This window comes from Homalodisca vitripennis, chromosome 5 (genome assembly GCF_021130785.1).
Source record: "Homalodisca vitripennis isolate AUS2020 chromosome 5, UT_GWSS_2.1, whole genome shotgun sequence".
NCBI lineage: Eukaryota > Metazoa > Arthropoda > Insecta > Hemiptera > Cicadellidae > Homalodisca > Homalodisca vitripennis.
The window spans coordinates 48,605,134-48,624,784 of NC_060211.1; the positions used below are offsets into that span (position 1 = coordinate 48,605,134).

A 19,651-nucleotide genomic window follows, 5' to 3' on the forward strand; every position below is an offset into this window, starting at 1 on the left:
CAAATCCCATGGAATGACATTTACCATAATCGAACTGAAGTTCCAAAGATAGAAATGGAGCTTCATGCATAGTTTCAAGTCTACAGGTCAGTTCGTTTTCGAATTATTGTGCGGATAGGTAGACAGAAAGACAAAAATTGCTCCTTGTGTAATAGGCTTCGCTAACGCTCAGCCAAAAAAACGAAAACTTCACCGCTCTGTGCCACACTGCCTGACTTCAAGGAGAAAGCACCACTGCCCCTAACCTTAAAATGGATATTTCTCTCCGATCTCAGGGTTCCACCCCACTGGCCTCTACAGTCCCCAAAATTCCCATAACAATATTAATTGCATTAGTCCAATCACATTAAATTATTGAAAAATCCTATCAACGGTTCTATGTAAACATTGTATTTTAAAGTATCATATATATTTCATTGATCTCATTCCATTTTTAAATTTGTGTCCATTTATAGTCTACAAATCATAAAGTAAGCTTGAAAGTAACAACACTTCTTATTCGTTCAACCTTTTTCCAGACAATAAAATTGGAAGTTTTAGTAAAAATATTCTTTTTACCGTACATTTTTAGCATACATTAAGAAGTATGCAGTTCTTCTTCAGTAGTGTAATGCAGATATCAAGGACAAAGTCACTGTCCAACTTACTTTAACTACAGATTTTAAGGCCGTTATTAAACCAATCTTAGTTGTTTTTGGAAAACGTAGGTTTCTTAGAATTGCGTAATTATATATTTTCTTGATCGGGCCAACAGAGCAGTCAACTATGCTACCGGAAATGCCTCAGACCGGAAGTACACTACAATGGCCGAAATTAGACGCTTTGTGGCCAAAGTAGACTTCTCAGACCGGTGTAAATGGAGTATATAATTTAATGATCAGTCAAACAAGGCAAACTCAACCGTGGTGTCGAAAGTACAGTTCATGCAACTATGGTATCGAAAGTACAGTTCATGCTACTATGGTATCGAAAGTACAGTTCATGCAACTATGGTATCGAAAGTACACTTCATGCAACTATGGTATCGAAAGTACAGTTCATGCAACTATGGTATCGAAAGTACAGTTCATGCTACTACGGTATCGAAAGTGCAGTTCATGCTACTATGGTATCGAAAGTACAGTTCATGCTACTACGGTATCGAAAGTGCAGTTCATGCTACTACGGTATCGAAAGTACAGTTCATGCTACTATGGTATCGAAAGTACAGTTCATGCTACTATGGTATCGAAAGTACAGTTCATGCTACTATGGTATCGAAAGTACAGTTCATGCTACTATGGTATCGAAAGTGCAGTTCATGCTACTATGGTATCGAAAGTGTAGATCATGCTACTATGGTGTCGAAAGTACAGTTCATGCTACTATGGTGTAGAAAGTACAGTTCATGCAACTATGGTATCGAAAGTACAGTTCATGCTATTATGGTATCGAAAGTACAGTTCATGCTATTATGGTATCGAAAGTACAGTTCATACTATTATGGTATCGAAAGTACAGTTCATGCTACTATGGTATCGAAAGTACAGTTCATGCTACTACGGTCGAAAGTACAGTTCATGCTACTACGGTATCGAAAGTGCAGTTCATGCTACTATGGTATCGAAAGTGCAGTTCATGCTACTATGGTATCGAAAGTACAGTTCATGCTACTATGGTATCGAAAGTACAGTTCATGCTACTATGGTATCGAAAGTACAGTTCATGCTACTATGGTATCGAAAGTACAGTTCATGCTACTATGGTATCGAAAGTACAGTTCATGCTACTATGGTATCGAAAGTACAGTTCATGCTACTATGGTATCGAAAGTACAGTTCATGCTACTACGGTATCGAAAGTGCAGTTCATGCTACTATGGTATCGAAAGTACAGTTCATGCTACTATGGTATCGAAAGTGCAGTTCATGCTACTATGGTATCGAAAGTGCAGTTCATGCTACTATGGTATCGAAAGTGCAGTTCATGCTACTATGGTATCGAAAGTACAGTTCATGCTACTATGGTATCGAAAGTACAGTTCATGCTACTATGGTATCGAAAGTACAGTTCATGCTACTATGGTATCGAAAGTGCAGTTCATGCTACTATGGTATCGAAAGTACAGTTCATGCTACTATGGTATCGAAAGTACAGTTCATGCTACTACGGTATCGAAAGTACAGTTCATGCTACTATGGTATCGAAAGTGCAGTTCATGCTACTATGGTATCAAAAGTACAGTTCATGCTACTATGGTATCGAAAGTACAGTTCATGCAATTATAAGTGCACGCGCGTGCGCATATCCTAAAAAAGATTAAAAACATTCCAAATTCGCTTAACATCTGAAGCGCATAACCATGAGCACTGTACTGATATGTACCCAAAATATGCTGATTCCATTACAAACACATATAGTGCCCTATTATTTATTACATCATAGTCTGTTAGCTGAAAAACTAAGGACTTCGACTTTAGCATTCATGTACAATGGTCTAAAATTGTTTAATATTTATTGAAATCGTTGTAGCTATCCATCAATAATCATGAAATATTGGAGTGAAATTTAAGTAGTTTCGCACTTATTTATAAAAACCTTTTCACTCTCTGACCTCACGACCTCAAAACACTGCTCTTTAAACTTATACTTCATTAAGTCTCTTTAATACTATCTAAACTGTATCAGGAGCCTGGATATCTTTCGGTGACTATACCTTATCTCAAGAATGTTTAGAATGTCATTTAAAAGGCATTTTAAAGTCATTTAAAAGCCCATGATGTCTGTTTTCAGTAGGGAATTGCACGCGAAGCCGTGGGAAACTATTATTATAAGTAATAAATGGAAACTATATCCTACTAGAGACATACATACATTATACATTTTATAAACTCAATTTCTGTGGCCTGTTATTGAATGAGCGTTGGTGAATCTAGAGAATGGGCTCGTGAGAATGGAAAAAAATATTTTTGTCTGTCTGTCTGTCCGTACGATGTCATGAAAAAAACTTACCTATAGACTTTAAATCATGCACGAAGCTTCATTTCTATATGAGGAAATACTGAGTTCGACTACAGTACATATCACTTTATGGGATTTGACTGAGCGTTTGCAAAATATCGTTACATTGGTCTTAAGGGTAACGATGATAGCAACTATCATTATTTAAACATTTCTATAAAACGTAACTCAGTGCAAACATATTTAATGCATCATTCGGTCTGATATCTCGAAAAAGATAATCTGCTCACTTTAAAATTTGAACTTTATTTCTACATAGTCAAGAATGAGTTCTATAATGGTACATATACAAACATGGAATTTGGCTGAGCGCAATTTAATCCGATCACTAAGAAGATTGACATATTTATCTTTTGTGTGTGAGAGGAATGTAAATATTTCTGTTTTGTATAAATTGTGTGTCTATATATCCACAGTGATCTGAATATGAGTTATAGACTTGAAATTGTGCATGTAACCACAGCAAAGCCTGTTGCACGTCACGTGGTGTGGCGTACCCCTGCCTTGTAGCAATGTAAAAGTATTATTATAAAACTGTAATTCGAGTGTTTTAGATACATTCAGAGTTGACTCTTGCAACACAGGGTGATTACGGTAGGCCGTAACCTAACCACCGATTCACTCTCCCCTCGCTTGTACTCCCCCCCCCCCCCAACCACCACCCTGCAGCGATGTACACATCCCCTTCCCTCTCATTGTACGTCGCACGCTCTTGTTAAAGGTTAATTAAATCCAAATACCATCACATAATTCCTTCGAGTCCACTGAATCGTAATTTTCCATTTGAATCGCAGATTTTCCGTACAATGGCGATCGGAGCAAAGCTTACATAAAGCACAGCCGATAAGTTTCGTTCGGAAATCGATTGATACTGGTCTGACATGGTGATACTGATAACAGACCAACCTTGCATATTGTTGAACAATAGATCTCGAGGACCTAAAGAAACTGGGAGAGTCCAATCACAATTATGTGGGTTTTATCGCACAAGCAAACCAATGTTTCGTTAATACGCTGCGTGTTGACAAGTTGATGCAACAAGAGATAATATCTTAAATACTTCTTCGTGGAAGAGGACTACCAATTTCATCTTCTACATAATGTGTTTATGCAACTGCCAACCAATTCGGAGCTTTCGTAAGATTCCATGAAATCTCACAAGATCTTACTTTAGAGATCAAAAGATTAACCCCCTGCCCTCACCCTTTGAAGATGGTTCGGCAAGTGGAACGTTTAAGGCACAGCTAAATGTGTGGTCTATTACCATTCCATCGAGAAAAGGATGCCAATTCAGGTCCAATTTTCCCAACCAAGAGTTCTTAGCAATGAAGATGATCAAGTGATCTTAATTTACAAATCGGAACATACAGTAGATAGAATTGCAATTGGGGTAAACGGACTGTAGGTCCACGTCATAAAACTGCCGGAAGCATTTCTTACCTACTTCTTAAGGGGTGGACAGTGGGTCCACGGTCCCGGCCTGGGACCCACTGTCCGACTCACGGGTTTCTTTTGACGAGAGGTTGACAAGGGATCGTCGTACTCACACTGCAGCACTTGAATGGATGTTTCAAGATCTAAACTCTGTATCTGCTAAATAGTTTTCAGTACACTACATAAGACAGCTGCAAAAAGAATGAAACGAAATTATATACATCAAATAAAGTCAGGTTAGTTACGCCATTTCTAACTTAAGAATGTCTGTAACGATTATAGTGGTCTTTGCTTTATTGGATACGTTTTCGCTCCGACTAGGAGAACAACGATTAAAATATCGTAAGAATGCACAGAAAAATCAGGTAAAGAGAACAAGTCATTTATATAATAGCATAAGAGCCTGTTAACTTAAGTCAATTGTTCTGTGTAAACATTGTTTTATAGTAGCACAATCATAAATCACCTTACATTTAGTCGTGAAAGCATAGAGTAAGCTTGATAATAACAACACTTCTTATTTAAAACTTTTTTGCGACCACTGTTGAGCACAAGTAAGACAAATATTTAGATAAGAAAACTAAAAGTTTTATTAAAAGTCTAATTTGAACTGTACACTTTAGTAAATATTGAGTATGCATGATGAGTACTGCATGCAGACATCAAAGGAATGTACTATATAACTTTTATATAGTTATAAAACGCATAGTTTATTTGACTTTTGATAGAAGTAGGCTTCTCAGAAGTTTGTATGTACCTTGTTCGAGAAAACAAAACAATATTAACTAGGGCTTTTTTATTAACTAAACACCAAATTTTAAAACTTTTAACTGTTAACGGTTTATTGTAAAGGGGAATAAAACTAATAGGGTTTAAGAATAAATTTAAGAATTTGGAGCGTTCGAAGTCCTTATAACTGCTAGTAATTAAACATGTTATCTCCTGTCGTTCCGGGATCACTATTTGAAATAACGTTACATTTTTTCGCAGCGGGATATAGCGATGAATAGATAGCAATTGGAAGTTTGAATGAAACTAGACAAATTTTTTAGCAGTTCATCAAATTCCTGTTTGAGTGATATTTACAACGTATCGTTAGCGGCATAAGGTCACTATTATGTAAGTTAGTATGTCTGTGTAGGCAGATGTTTTGTTTACTGTTTGGATTATATGCCAAGAGCCACTATTTAAGGTAATAAAATATTTTGTCTTCGTATCTATTTAACTTAATTTGGTACAACTTTAAAAATGATATATTAGATATGAACTAAATGGTTATTTTAACTATAATTAACAATGTTAATAAAACAATAAACCATCAATTTCAATTAACGTGTAATACGAGTAACGTGTCTACTGGTATATACAGTATTATACAAACGATGGTCCAATATAAGGAATAACTAATACAAACTTACTGTAGATGTTTATGATTCATTAGGACAATGCCAAATTAATCAAATAGTAATATAATGCTATATGGAATTCGTTAAGATATAATCCCTATTAGTAATCCACTTCATGTGTGATAGCTTGAGTAAACTGTTGTTAATATTTGCTGCTTTAGCAGTACGCTGTGTGAATGTAGTGGAAGCACCACTGACCAGAATAAAGAATAAGTGCAGGTAGAAAAACTAATGGACGGCCAGGTCAGTTTTGAAAAGTAGGACAGTTAGTCCACAGGTGTCGGCGTGGACTAACTGTCCTACCCTGCAGAAAAGTGACGTCAGCCACCCTCGTCAAACTAGGCGTGGACCTACAGTCCTACAATCTGCAATGATTGGAATTTTTCTATTTTTTACAATATCCTCCCTCTCAAAGTTGAAGTCCTTAAATTCCTTAATGTGCCCGAAAAGGTGACGCTTTTGTAGTTCTTTACAGATCTTTACACACGGAAGTTCATTTTGTGCGAAATTATTGTTGAAATATTTCGTTAAATGTTTTAACGTAACGAAATATTTTTGGGTCTAGCATTATGGGGCCCGTCGCAGTGGCGTATATAGAAAATTATTTCAAGGGGGCCGATGCACTAAAGGGGGGGGGTTGAGGAAGTATAAAATACCTTCTAAAAATAGTGGCTCGGAAATCTTGCGCGGGGAAATTGTTCAGCATTAAGATCTCCTAAATGTGTAAATGCAAAAGCCATTATTGTTTATCGTTACCCAACCAAGTAGGATTATAGGAGGGTAAATAATATCTAAATTAAGACAATTGCTACTGAGTGTTGCCCTTACTTATCAATCAAAACCGTGTAATCGCAGGTCCCTGACTACGACCGTCTGTTACTATTCTGGGCCGAGAAGGCACCGCACCGTGACATGGGAGACGGCGAAGCCAACATTCTTGTGCCGTGTGGGAACGCCAGTCATCCTCACATTGGCACTGCCCCCGCCCAGCCCTGCGTCCGTACGTCAGAGGTTAAACAAATCATCACAAGGTCATCATAATAACGCGATTCTGGCTTGTCAGAAGTTTAGGCTACTCGTTCTTCGCCCGGTGCTGCCAATGAAGGCATTGGAAACCTTGCCGGCCAAAAACGATCAAACAATAGTTCGATTAATGAGTGTACTCCTTGCAGGATAGAGTGAAACGTTGGGGCAACAATTGATAGTAATAAGATAAATATGTTAATTAGAACACAAGCCGTATAAATCCTCTTCGCGAATGAATCAACTCTTTATTTCATCAGGCAAAGTTCAAAGAGCAATCGATATTATATTTGTGTAGTTTTCCGCGGACAACAAGAGAACATAATCGTTTTAAACCTATGCCTGTAAATTTATTACATGTTGTCATATATGTTAGTAAAAATTAGCAATATAAATCATTATCTTCTCCTTATACTTGCAGACATCTCATTAAAACAATTCTAATGAGACATTATCAGATTAAACCTAATGTTAGTACTGTATTTAGGTTTCTTAGTACTGCAGTACAACATATTTTAATCAGCCTACCTACAGCAATAATTATAATTAAGGTGCTAAAAATGTTACAGGGTAACTGCAAATTAATTGCTTTACTATATTTATATGAAGGTCTGCACGGAGGTTATCAGAAATAAAGTTAAGAGAAGCACATTCGGCGATTTGGGTTTGAAACCAACGAAACATCCGAGACGTTCTTCAGTCTCACCTTCTGGTGTCATAAAGTCTGCGTCATGTGATGATAACTCTAGACAGGCGTCACCGGCTCGAGACAATACGGTATCTACTTAGTCACCTCTGTCGCTCCGTAATTAGTCAAGGTCACGTCAGGAGAAATCACCTCAACTGTGAGCGAAGCCTATAAAAAGATCAGGAACTACAAAACAATGCCCGGAGACGAAAGGTGGTCTTTCAATAACAGGTAGACGAAAACACAAAATAGCCCATGACAACAAAATGTGAAGGAAGAAGAACAAGAAAACGGTGTTGCCATCCTCGGAGCCGGTTTCAAGCGAGCAGACGGGCGAACAGACGGATAAGGCGGATTGGCGCCAACCCCCCCTCCTCTCCCCCTGCCCCGCGGCACCAACGTGCATCCATTAACTTTCTATATATCGCGCCGTGCAACTGTGGCCAGAAATGTGATCGAATCGTCCAACAAATCCGAGGAAGATCTCCTCGTCACGGCGAAGTAGAAGAGGACGATGCGAACTTAATCACCATTAGCATACAATGCACTTACAGTACCTATAGTTGTAATCGGGGAGTGAGAGCGAAAGAGAAAGAGGGGGAGGGGGCTTGCACATTCCACTACTGGCTCGCCTTCCCTCCCCCCCTTCTCACAGTCACTCGCTCATGGAATCCCCGAGCCAACACATGCCAAAAACAAAACATTTATTACCATTCCCTGACCCGCGGCGCCTTCTCGTCAACGCGGGTTTATATATAAACTCATCCACAACAAAGATGTTACGCACCGTATAACACTATATAGTAAGTGTAGTTTATTTATTTAGAAGATGGTACTGATTAAGGGTCATGAATGACAAGGGGTAAATATTAGTCTAGTGATAGAGGAGAGGAAGTGGACTCACGCTTAGTCGGGGGGATTCCATGGCCCTTCCTTCTCGGCATTATGAGTCACTACTACAGGGGATGCCCTAACGTAAACACTGTAGATTGTAACATAGTTCGACGGATATGTGGGAAGTGGAGGGCATTCCCTCTGCCGTGTTTGTCACATGATCGCACTGCACCCGTCTGTTGTGTCGGACAGAGACGGCATCACGTCATGTCACTGCACTCACTCACTCACTCACTCAGACTACAGAACACAACATCCGCCGCGCACCGAACTCGCTCCTCCTCATTCTCCTACTCTGTGTCGACTGTCTCGACACGGCCCCCCTCCACCGGCCTTCATTCCAGTGCTCGCCGCTCTGCTGACGTCACGCCACAAATCCGAACTTGACACCTTCCACGGCACACTTGACGTGACAATCCTACGCCAACGCTATCTCTCGACGGAGTCTCCAACTCTGAGCGCCCACCGTCGCCTAGCAACCCTCCTCCCCCGCCCGACGTCGTGGACCGCGGCACATCGATACAGCCCTTATCATCGGTCAGGGGACCCGATAATGCCAAGAAGGACCCGCCTCAACACCCCGACGCTTCGAGCCACAATACCCGATTAACGTTTAAACACCATCGATATCTCGAACTTTGACATTTCCGCACCGCCCACCTGGTGGAAGGGGTGTGCGGTATTTAAATATCACCGAAAGTTCAGACCGTGCGAGCGTATCGGGAGTGGGCCGAAAGTAAAACAAACAAAGTATGCAGAAAATGACGTCGTGGAGAAATTGGCAGAGATTGGGCGGCTAAAAATAGTCGCCAAATGTTTTCATTCATCCCAACTTCTCGTAGTGAAACGAAACTCGGGTCTCTTCTTAGAAACACTGTGTTTATACATGAAACCAAAACAAAATAATACATATTGCCGACGGTAGGCCTTCTGTACAAGCATTATATAATAAGAATATTTGCTCAGAATCGGGTATTTTATTCAATCATACAAATAAGAGTCTATGGTAGGCCTTTAAAATCGCAAGTTTATACAAATGTTATACTTTTGACATAATACGTTCATATTTTTCCATACTGTACCGTATAATATAATTTATATGTTGTGTTATAATTCATGTTGTATTATTGTTTGTTTTGGTGTAAACATTTTCTAACGTAAAAAGGATAAAATATGTGTAAGCCTGTGGTGGATTACAACAACACCCAAAGAGCAAATGAAACTCATCCACAAATTACTTACGGGAAGAATGTTATGTATCAGTAATGTCACTAGTTCCAAAACAAGTTTAACCTCCCTCCCCCCCACCCGTTTTGATGGACTAGCAAGTACAAGACCGCAAAACGTCTGAGCAGAGTTCCATGTCGTCTAAAAACTGTTACCTCCAGACAAGTAAAAAAACTGGATTCCTGGCACCATCATACGGAAGCCTGACAGCCCTGAACCCATAACGTACAACAACCCAGGATGGCACTTACAGATACAACGGATTTCATTTTCGGCCTTCATCAAACTGTAACATTCCTTAATGAAGAATCGTTTTACATAACAAAAGATTTATTCTTACCTGCTGTTTGTTTTGGTGTGTAATAGTTCTGACTAAAACGATATTTCTAATACTGTGATGCAAATAGAACTACGTTTCGAAAATTGGAACCTATTCTCCTCTTCAGGTTTCAACAAAACCTCAATATACATGGAAGTAAACACAAATCAAAATATACGATGATGGATTCACCAAAGTAAAAAAGAGCAGAAAAAATTGGGCTGCAATAATTAATTAAATCGTTTAATTCAATATTTTCTATATATAACTTTTTATGTTGTGAAAATTATTCAGTTAATAGCCCTGAACAGTCAATAGCCATATATTTTAATTTGTATTTTCTTCCCTGTTAGTTAAATTTTTTGACACCTAAAGAAAATTCCAACCCTCGAAATACGTATTCTATTCTAGTAATTTGTAACGAAAGTAAATTTCCGAAACAATGATATTCGTTACAACCCACTATTGTTAATAACAAATGTTAAAATAGTAGTTTTAAAAGTATTATTTATTCAAAACAACTTGCAATTCGAAATGACTTCCGGTGCTTCACCGAATTTATCTAAACTATGTTAAAGAATTCCTCAACAAGCTTAATGCATGCCAGGTGTTCCAAATGTTATGCATTCTGAAGGGATCTTGGAAACTATAAGGGCAAAGATTAAATGGATAAAGCTGTGCGCAATCAAGACCAAACAATCAACGTGGTTAGTTTAACTATTATTGGTTTCTTCGTTCACTCGCTGCAATCAAAAAGCTTTTTGGTCACAAATTTCACACTGTCACAGCTCTCTTATTAGTATATAAAATTTAACATTTTACACATGCAATCTGCATAGTTTTAAAAATTATAATGACACATTTTCCAACAACAGCAAGAGAGGTATGGTTCAAGACATATTTTGTTTAAATTGAACGGTCCATATTTTACTTAATCAAAAGAAAGTAGAACTTTTACTGATTAAATCCCATATATATATATATATATATATATATATATATATATATATATATATATGGATTTTACGAGTATAGTGGGTTTAGTCAAATAATTCAAAAACACTAATTTTTATGGTTGTTTGAAGGGAATTTGTATTCTACCATTCGGATGGTTGGTAACCCTGACTAATATTTCACTACCCACAGTGATGGAATAAACTGTTTAGAGAAACATAGAAATTATCTGACAAGGTACTGAAATGCGTTTATTTTGGTGTTATGAGCGAGAAAAATTTCATAAAATAGTGTATTTCATCACATGTGTGAAGTGTCTAAAGTGATCTTGTCCGTTACGCGATCGTGTAATCCGTGAGAGACAGCGGCCGAACGCGGAAATTCGATCAAGGATCGGGGAAGCATTAAGAACAGACTATGAACGTTAATTTTCATCAAACTGTAAATAATAACAAGACAGGAGTACGCCACACCACGTGTCGCGTAACAGGTTTCGCAGATTTTCAATGCAAAATTTCAGTCTATAGCTCATCTCGTTGTTGGCAGAGAGAAAGACCCACAAACATACGATGAAGAAATCGTTACATCCCTCGGCAAACAAAAAAGATGTGTCAGCCTACTGAGTTATATGCTTCAACGACGCTCAGCCAAAATTCCATGGTTGGGCATGCAACCACATACAACTCATTCCTATCTAGAATAAATGAAGTTTCATTCACAATTTCAACTCTACAGATGAAACTTTCTTAATATATCTTGCCACATGATGCGTTTACATTTTTGTTCATTAAATTGGGTTTCATATCAGTGTTTAAATAATAACAGTTCCGTTTAGGTAGGTAAGGTGCAACAACGCAAGAGTGTGCTGTAATAAAATCATTTCTTATCAATTTATTATCAAATTTATTTATTATCAAATTATTATTTATCTCTTTATTTATTCATATGTCACGTCTTAGACAGTAATGTGCATGCATTTAAGTTAAATATGCTTTTAAGTTAAATATTTTTTATTTTTTCAGTTTTTTACTTACCACTATCAGTCATTAATGTTAATATTTTTTTACTCTTGTTATTCATTTAAAGTTTATCTTTCATTGTTGTTGATAATTGTATAGTTTATTTGCACTGTTATTGTTTGTCTGTTTGTTTCTCCATATGGTATCACACACCTTACAGTTGTAGTGTATTAAGTTAATATTATCACTAATTTATTATATACTTTCACTAATTTTTAATATAATTTATACTTTCTTATTACATTATTTATACGTTAATTATGCCTAGATCTGATTTAGAGTCCAGTTGCATGTTTGGTTTGGCCCTTTTGTTTAAGTATGATTTAATCATCTATTATAAGTTAATAAATGTAAATAGGTTTTTGACCGTTGGAAGGAAATAAATAAATAAATTTCGCCGACTTTTAAGTCACTATTAAATTACGTATGTTGGATGTATTGGTATAGTTGGGCTACATATCTTAATAGGCCACATGTTTGTATATTCCTGAATATACTGAGTTTCTTTACAAATGCCTGTATCCTGCTGTTTTCTCCTTGCCATCATAGTTACCCATAAGATCAATGTGAAGATTTTCGTTACCGCTCAGCCAAATCCCATGGAGTGTCACGCACTACAACGAACTCAGTGGTCCTCATATAAAAATTAAACTGTGCACAATTTCAAGTCTACAGGTCAGTTCGTTTTCGAGATATCGTGTAGACAGAGACAGACATATAGACAAACAGAATGAAATGTTTCCAGCCCCACGAGTGATAAGCTTCGCTAAAGCCCAGCCAATTATTCGTATAACATAATAAACTATTTAACTCCAATCATCACAAAACATTTCATCCGGATCGCTTAATAATATTTACCGTTAGAGAACAGCAATGAAGTTACCTACTGACCTTTGAGAAAATATTGCAACCAATGCTAAAATTTGTTACCACCTGGAATGTTGTGATCTATCTAGCGACAAACAGTGATTATAATTGCAGAAAAGTAAATATGTACAATGCAATAATAAAACATAATCAGTGCTTTACATGTTGCTTATATTAATGTAGTCAATATAATTTTTCCACGTGTGATTTTGTATTTCTGTGGATAAACAAGTGGTTTATTTAAATGCGGTGCTGATTGTTGTAGCAGATATGTTATAAAAGTTGCCAAATTTTCTCAAAAGGTTTGATCATTGTAACCTGTGCTCAAAACCTACCTGAAGAGATCCAGTAAGATCGAAACACGGAGTACTAGTAAAAGAGCAATCTCTTATCTCTTCACTGTTTTTCATTCCGAGGGGAGTCAGTAAATTATGGAATGGGAAAGGTGGTTCCAAACCACTGATACTGTGCGTTAGCTAGTCAGCGTTCAACGCTCAACGTGCTTCAACGCGTTAAGCAGCACAACGAGCACACTTCGGCATATGCATATGTGCAGAACCATAATTGTCAAAAGGAATATGTTTGTGGCTCGTTTTTATTCTGAAGCAGTTTGTTCAAGACAATTTATTGCTACTTGTCCTTAGCGAAGCAGAGCCTTCAGTCAATGGAAATGACTTTGCTAGAGGTTCAAGTGAACTGTCTGAACCGACTGAATCTTTTCAGTTAGTTGTCGATCACATATTTCAGTGATCAAACCTATGACACGGTTTTCAAGTTATATAAATCTTGGTGATGGTGTGAAGGCACAAGACATTGTAACCTTAGACAAGTTAGATCAGTTGTAAACCACCACTGTTGGAATTTGAATTTAAAAGCTGGTTGTAGAAACACAATCTTGTGTCGCCCTCCCCATAACAACAATGCACTTTTAAGTCATTATTTTTTATTCTAAAATTATGGAAAGTAATCATTATAAAGGCATGATAAATACACATCTAAACTCTATAAGTTTTTCTTGTTAAGTGCATATTTGTAGTAATTTATTTAAGATGTTAGAGATTTTTTTGCAAACAACCAAAAGATAAAGAAGAAAATAAAAAGCGTTTGGATGCGTATTGCCCATTTTTATATAAAGACACCTCCCATGAGTCTACGACTAAAAATAAGGTGTAAAAGTGTTTGAGGTTTAACATTGTTCTTAAACCATGTAATCAAAATGGCTACCAGTATAGCGTGCCCTTAAGAGCCGGCTATAGTAAAATGACCTTGAGTTTTCTCCCAATAAGAACAGTGTTTAACACGGTTTTCCCCTTATTTTTGTCCTAGAATTATGGAGTATGTCTTATATTAAAATATATCCAAAATACATCCAAAACATTTTTTTATTTTTTTTTTTTAATCGAAAGTTTCCTTCGATATTATTATGGGTTATTCAGAAAGAAATCTCAAACCTTTTTGTACTTCATCGTTTAAATATTGAAAACTAAAAAGCGTTTCGACTAGTATTAATTATACCTTTAAAATGAGACATTTCGTCTGATTTAAAATAATGTTATAAATTTGCATACGGTTTTCCAATGTTTTCATGAGGCTGGAAATATTTCATTACCAAGGTTGTATGTTGCGAGAGTTCTGGCGCCGCGGGGACTGCCTGGAAAGGGTGACATTTTTGACAGCTCGGACTGACCAGACCAGTCGACTACCTGGAATCGCTACTAGCCCCAAGTGTAAGGAAACCCCTCTAAAGAGAAATGCACAATAACACAAATATCCTGGAATTGAAGAAGAACCTCAAGGGTTAGAATATAATAACAGTACAGATTAGAAAGAATATTATATGATTAGCTCTAACCGTTAGTGGTTGAAAGGGTTCCAATATATAAGTCATATGTTAAATTTAAATGTAACAGTGGTAATTTTGATTAGTAATCTGTATTTACTATTTTAATTTTTTTTAAATTGGGTTTGTCTTATGTTTTAGATTACTATTTAAAATGTTAAGAGAATCTTTATTATAATTTAGATAGATATGTAATTCTTCTTTTGTGTTTAATTTCTCTCTTTTCCTTTCGATATCTAAAATTTCCATGTTCTTTTCAATATTTGTGTAGTTATGTTCAGTTTCCAATAAGTGGTCATCAAAATTTGATTTTATTGTGGACATGTTATTTGTTTTCAAAGCTTGTACATTATGTTCTTTAAACCTTTTATTAAAATCTCTACCAGTTTACCCAATATAATAGCTTCCACAGTCGCTACAGTTAATTTTGTATACTCCAGATTGTTTGTATAATTCTTGTTTTAAACTAAACTCATCAGCTGTTTTAAACTAAACAAAATTACTATCGCAAGATTAACACTGCAACTTTGGAATCCCTTGTGTTAGAGCCTCAAAAGGCACACCTAGAGTATACCGTCTGATACCGAATATATATAAATAGTTTTATAAACCTAAAATCGCCGAAAACATCAAGAAATTCTTCAAGATATATTGATAAATTTGAAATTGGCATTGTCTTGTAGATGACGGAAACTAGAACCTCCATTTCTAGTGAACTAGGGGCGCGTACCGGCCGGGCCGCAAGAGGAAGAGTTGAATCCGTCCTCGGCCTATTGTAACGTCAACAATAGAAACTGATCATAGGCGCACTTTTATATATCGGTTGGGTCGATCATAAACCTACCCTAATTGTAATTCTATTGGTGTAAATAGTATACACCTCACCTATTTTCGTTTCCAAAAACCTTGAACACAAAGGAGCCTTGTGCACTGCAACAGTCATCCTCCTTAGTAAACTAGACTTTTATAACGAACCTTTACCCCAATATCTTGGCTTTTGCAGTTAGTGGAGAGCTGCTCCTTAATACGAACATGTAAGGGTACCAACATACGGACAGCAATTCGTCGCGAAACTATCCAATACATGTTAGCATATGGAATGATTTACAAAGACCGCGCCGGATATCTATATGTCGTGCGAAATAAAGACAGATAGATAGACAAAGAAATGATTCCCCCCCCCCCCCGAATGATGGGCTTCGCTAACGCTCAGCCAGTAATATATGAATCATATACAGGAATACGTCTAACAGCCGACAACCATGGTATTTTTTTTTATCATATGCGGTTTTGGGTTCAATATTAAAAAGCCAATATAACTACTGTACAAATTATATTCCTTTGATTATATGTAAAAGACGTTGTCGTAACATCACATCAGCGTTCGGTGGGCACTTATTTCAGCAAAATAAGTCAAATAATGTAAAAACTGATAAAAAAGTAAGTGCACATGTTTCTATTTAAATATATATATATATATATATATATATATATATATATATATATATATATATATATATATAATTTCAATAAACATTGAATCGCAAAAAGTACTTGCTCCGCCGGGACATATGCCCGGTATATATATGCCCTGAAGTACTTAGTTTTCTTTCTATCTGCATGTATGTGTTTTTTACTTCAAAGTGTATCACGGTCATAAACGTTTTTGGTTGCACTGTATATTTATATGTTGTTATAATAATACATGACATAGCTCAAAATAAAGGAAATTGTTAATTTCTAAGTGGTGAATATTTAAAATATTACATATTGTATTTGCACGTAACTGATATAATTGATTTACACCAGTTGTCAATTAATAGTTTGTTATTGCGTACCGTATGATCCGTTTAGTTCAGTTTTCTTAATACATAATGTTTGTATTTTAAGTGTATATCTTGGAGATAGTGTGCATTAAGTTGACACACGTTTGCTGTGATTACTGATACATTTCCTGTTGCGAGACACAACGCTCAAGTACGATTTTAAAAACATTTAACCTATGTTATAGTCTTGTGTTAGATTTGTTATCCATCTAAGGAACATATCAGATTGGAGACGAAAAGTAACGTTACTGATATTTTTTTATCAATGAACGATGGCAAAAGTCCTAAAACATCCTATTACCTACACACTGGACAATAATATAACAAATGGTTTGGTAACTTATTTATTACAATCGTGCGAAAGTAAGAGAGAATTTTATTTATTGATCTCGTGTTTTAGATGTTTAAGTGCAATTGCTTATTTAAACATCAAACATTGAGGTGTGTTACGGTTTTTTGCTCTGTGGATACACGTATTAAAATAACATCGCAGCTGCGTTACTGTTTCCCTTTGCTTACCCCTGAGTATTACTCCGATTAATATAATAATCGACTGCAAATTCTATCTTGAAAACTAAAAAAACACACACAAAGTTAAAAACAGTTTAGAAATTCTAAGAATTTTCAAATGTTATTGTTGTACAAATCACGACCATCTATCAGACATGCCACACTATTTACGTCGCATTACAAAAGGATAAATAGCAGTCAGTTTAGTGAAGTTTCTAGTACTCACCCTCCATGATGTACAAATGCAGGTTTGGCGGGGGTCTGCCTACCTACTCTGTCTTCTTATCTTATCTCGTCTTATCTTTGTTATTGACTTTGGTCCTCTGTGCATTTTTACGGTGTTGGAGTGTTTTCATACACACTGGGATAACCGGAGCCGGATGGTTCTACTGGCTGAATAGTCCGGTAATTAGTCTGCTTGTATGAAGTGAGGATGTGTCGTAGAGTTAACCTGCGGTATCTCGCCTTACTCCTTTATTTGAGGAGAAAGAACAGGAAACTAGAGTTTACTGGGTTCATCCATCAAGTGTAAGTTACTTGGAGGGTAGTTTATGCACCCTTTTTGATAAATAAGGGATGAAAAAGGTATATTTTGTAATTAGTTCACTATGATTTGTCACTGTGTTTGTTCCCACAAACCAGATCTTGATTTTACAAGTCCAACTAAGGACTCATCATATTTCAATTTAATCTTGACTATCCACTGCAGAGACACTGCTAGAACTGAAGAAAAGAAGCCTACCGCTTCCGTTTCCGGTGAATCCTGTGTGAACACATGCATGTAAGTAAACATTGGTCCCGACTGCCGGATGCAGGTAGATTTAGATACAGCCGGGCTGCATTCTCAATCACCGGATGCCGGGTCCGTAAATTTGCCGGATCGGATTTAGTGTGAACAATTAAGCAGGGCGCTCACTGCGACCGGCCCGGTCCGGTCCGGATTTTTTAGGATGTGTAGCCAACACGAAATCAAATAGATACCCCACCCACTGTGACCGGCCCGGCCCGAGTGGATTCGGTCCAAGCGGCACCAGCACCGTCGCTCCAAGAGCCGGTCGAGGCCGGTCGCAATGGACATGTGTCTATTTGATTGCATGCATTTCGACATCTCCAGAATGATCGGGAGGGTAACGATGGAAGGGGTTAGGATGATACACGATCTTTACCATCTTCGAACATTTTCTGCTACTGTCGAACTGATGTACTATAGTATAGTTCAGAGCAGTTACTGTTATGAGTAATATGTTTAATTGTGTATTCCGATAAAACGAATCCGATTGTATAGAAACATAAGTGCCATAAACTTTTCACATAATCGAACACATTGGATGTATCACGGCTCAGCAGTGAAGACAAATTTATTTTTTAACAAAAAACTTAGCTTTAGTACAAAAAACTTACTATGCTAAATGCTTGAATGTGAAAGTTAAAATTGAAAGTTTCATTGTGTTCTAAAACTGTTATTTTATATACATAAATTTGGTATCAATCGTAAGTTTTTTTCATTATAAATGTGTGGATTTCATGGATTTGAAATACGTGACTATCGTACATTAGACTATAGGAATCTGCCCGCCGGCTTCCAAAAGTCCAATGATAAATCTTGTGATAAAGAAAAAAAAAAGATAGTTTGATAGTTTTATTGTTCCGTTTACAACAACTAATTACTAAACACGCGTGTTGCCCGGCCAGGTATTCTCAATCCACTAGCCAACTCGGCTGATCCATCAGTTGATTGGTTAGAACATTCATTAACCAACTTATCACCTTATTTCTTTATGATGGTTTACACTTATTTGTGATTTTTACGCAACAATTTAAGTAAGTACTGACTTGCTCCAAGTACTATCAGTATGATAGGAGTCCACTATTTATATAAACATTATAGGCCTATATGAATACATATAAACACAATTCTAGAATGTACGAATCTCAAATGTCAACAATATCTCGGAATACGGTTCTAGACTCAGGGCTGCGGTTGGCATTTGATGCGTAATGGGACCAAGAACAGCGCCCCCTTCCACGGGAATCATCCAAACAAAAATAAATAATAGTTTTTATACCAATACTATTTAAAAAAAATCTACTTATTAAGCAACAGAATGTTATATCACATCAGGGGGATGACTCACTAGGATTAATGGTAAGATAAAAGTCCTAGTATCTGCTGACCGTGTCCCATCCTGTGGTAAAAACCAGTAACAACGTATCATAACATATCAGGAGATATTTGACGAATATGATACGCTGAGTTAGCTCTTTGACTGTTGGCAGTTTTGGTTTTCTAACAATAAAGCCAAGAAATTTGGTCTACATACAACTCATCATAAGACTCGTTTTATTTCACAGAATTCAACTCTTCTGCTAAAATCAAAATTACCCAAATTCACGTAATTTAAAACTAATCTAGGCTAACGTACTAATTTTTTTGAAAATAAAATCTTGTTCAAATCAAATACACAGATAATGAGCGAAACCAATTCAGACATAACTATTTAAAAGACGTCTCTATGGTTTATTTAAAACAATTAATCATTTTTCGAAGATTTCCTTTGGGTATTAAAGAATCTCGTACACATTATATATAGTATTTAAAAAAGAAACATATTGCTTCGTTTCCCACAACTTAATTTTGAATACG

At 36.6% G+C, this 19,651-nt stretch overlaps 1 protein-coding gene across 2 annotated transcripts in view; it reads right to left on the minus strand.

The window, feature by feature from the left end:
- The window catches only part of LOC124362115 (transcription factor HIVEP3), a 98,152-nt gene extending 89,379 nt beyond the window's left edge, over positions 1-8,773 (minus strand). The window contains exon 1 of one of the 2 annotated variants that reach the window (XM_046816316.1): positions 8,456-8,773. In XM_046816316.1, coding sequence (XP_046672272.1) covers positions 8,456-8,495 — 40 coding nt within the window. In that variant the 5' untranslated portion in view covers positions 8,496-8,773. The remainder of the gene's footprint in view (positions 1-8,455) is intronic. The other variant, XM_046816317.1, reaches the window with a different exon arrangement.
- Positions 8,774-19,651: the final 10,878 nt, after the last annotated feature.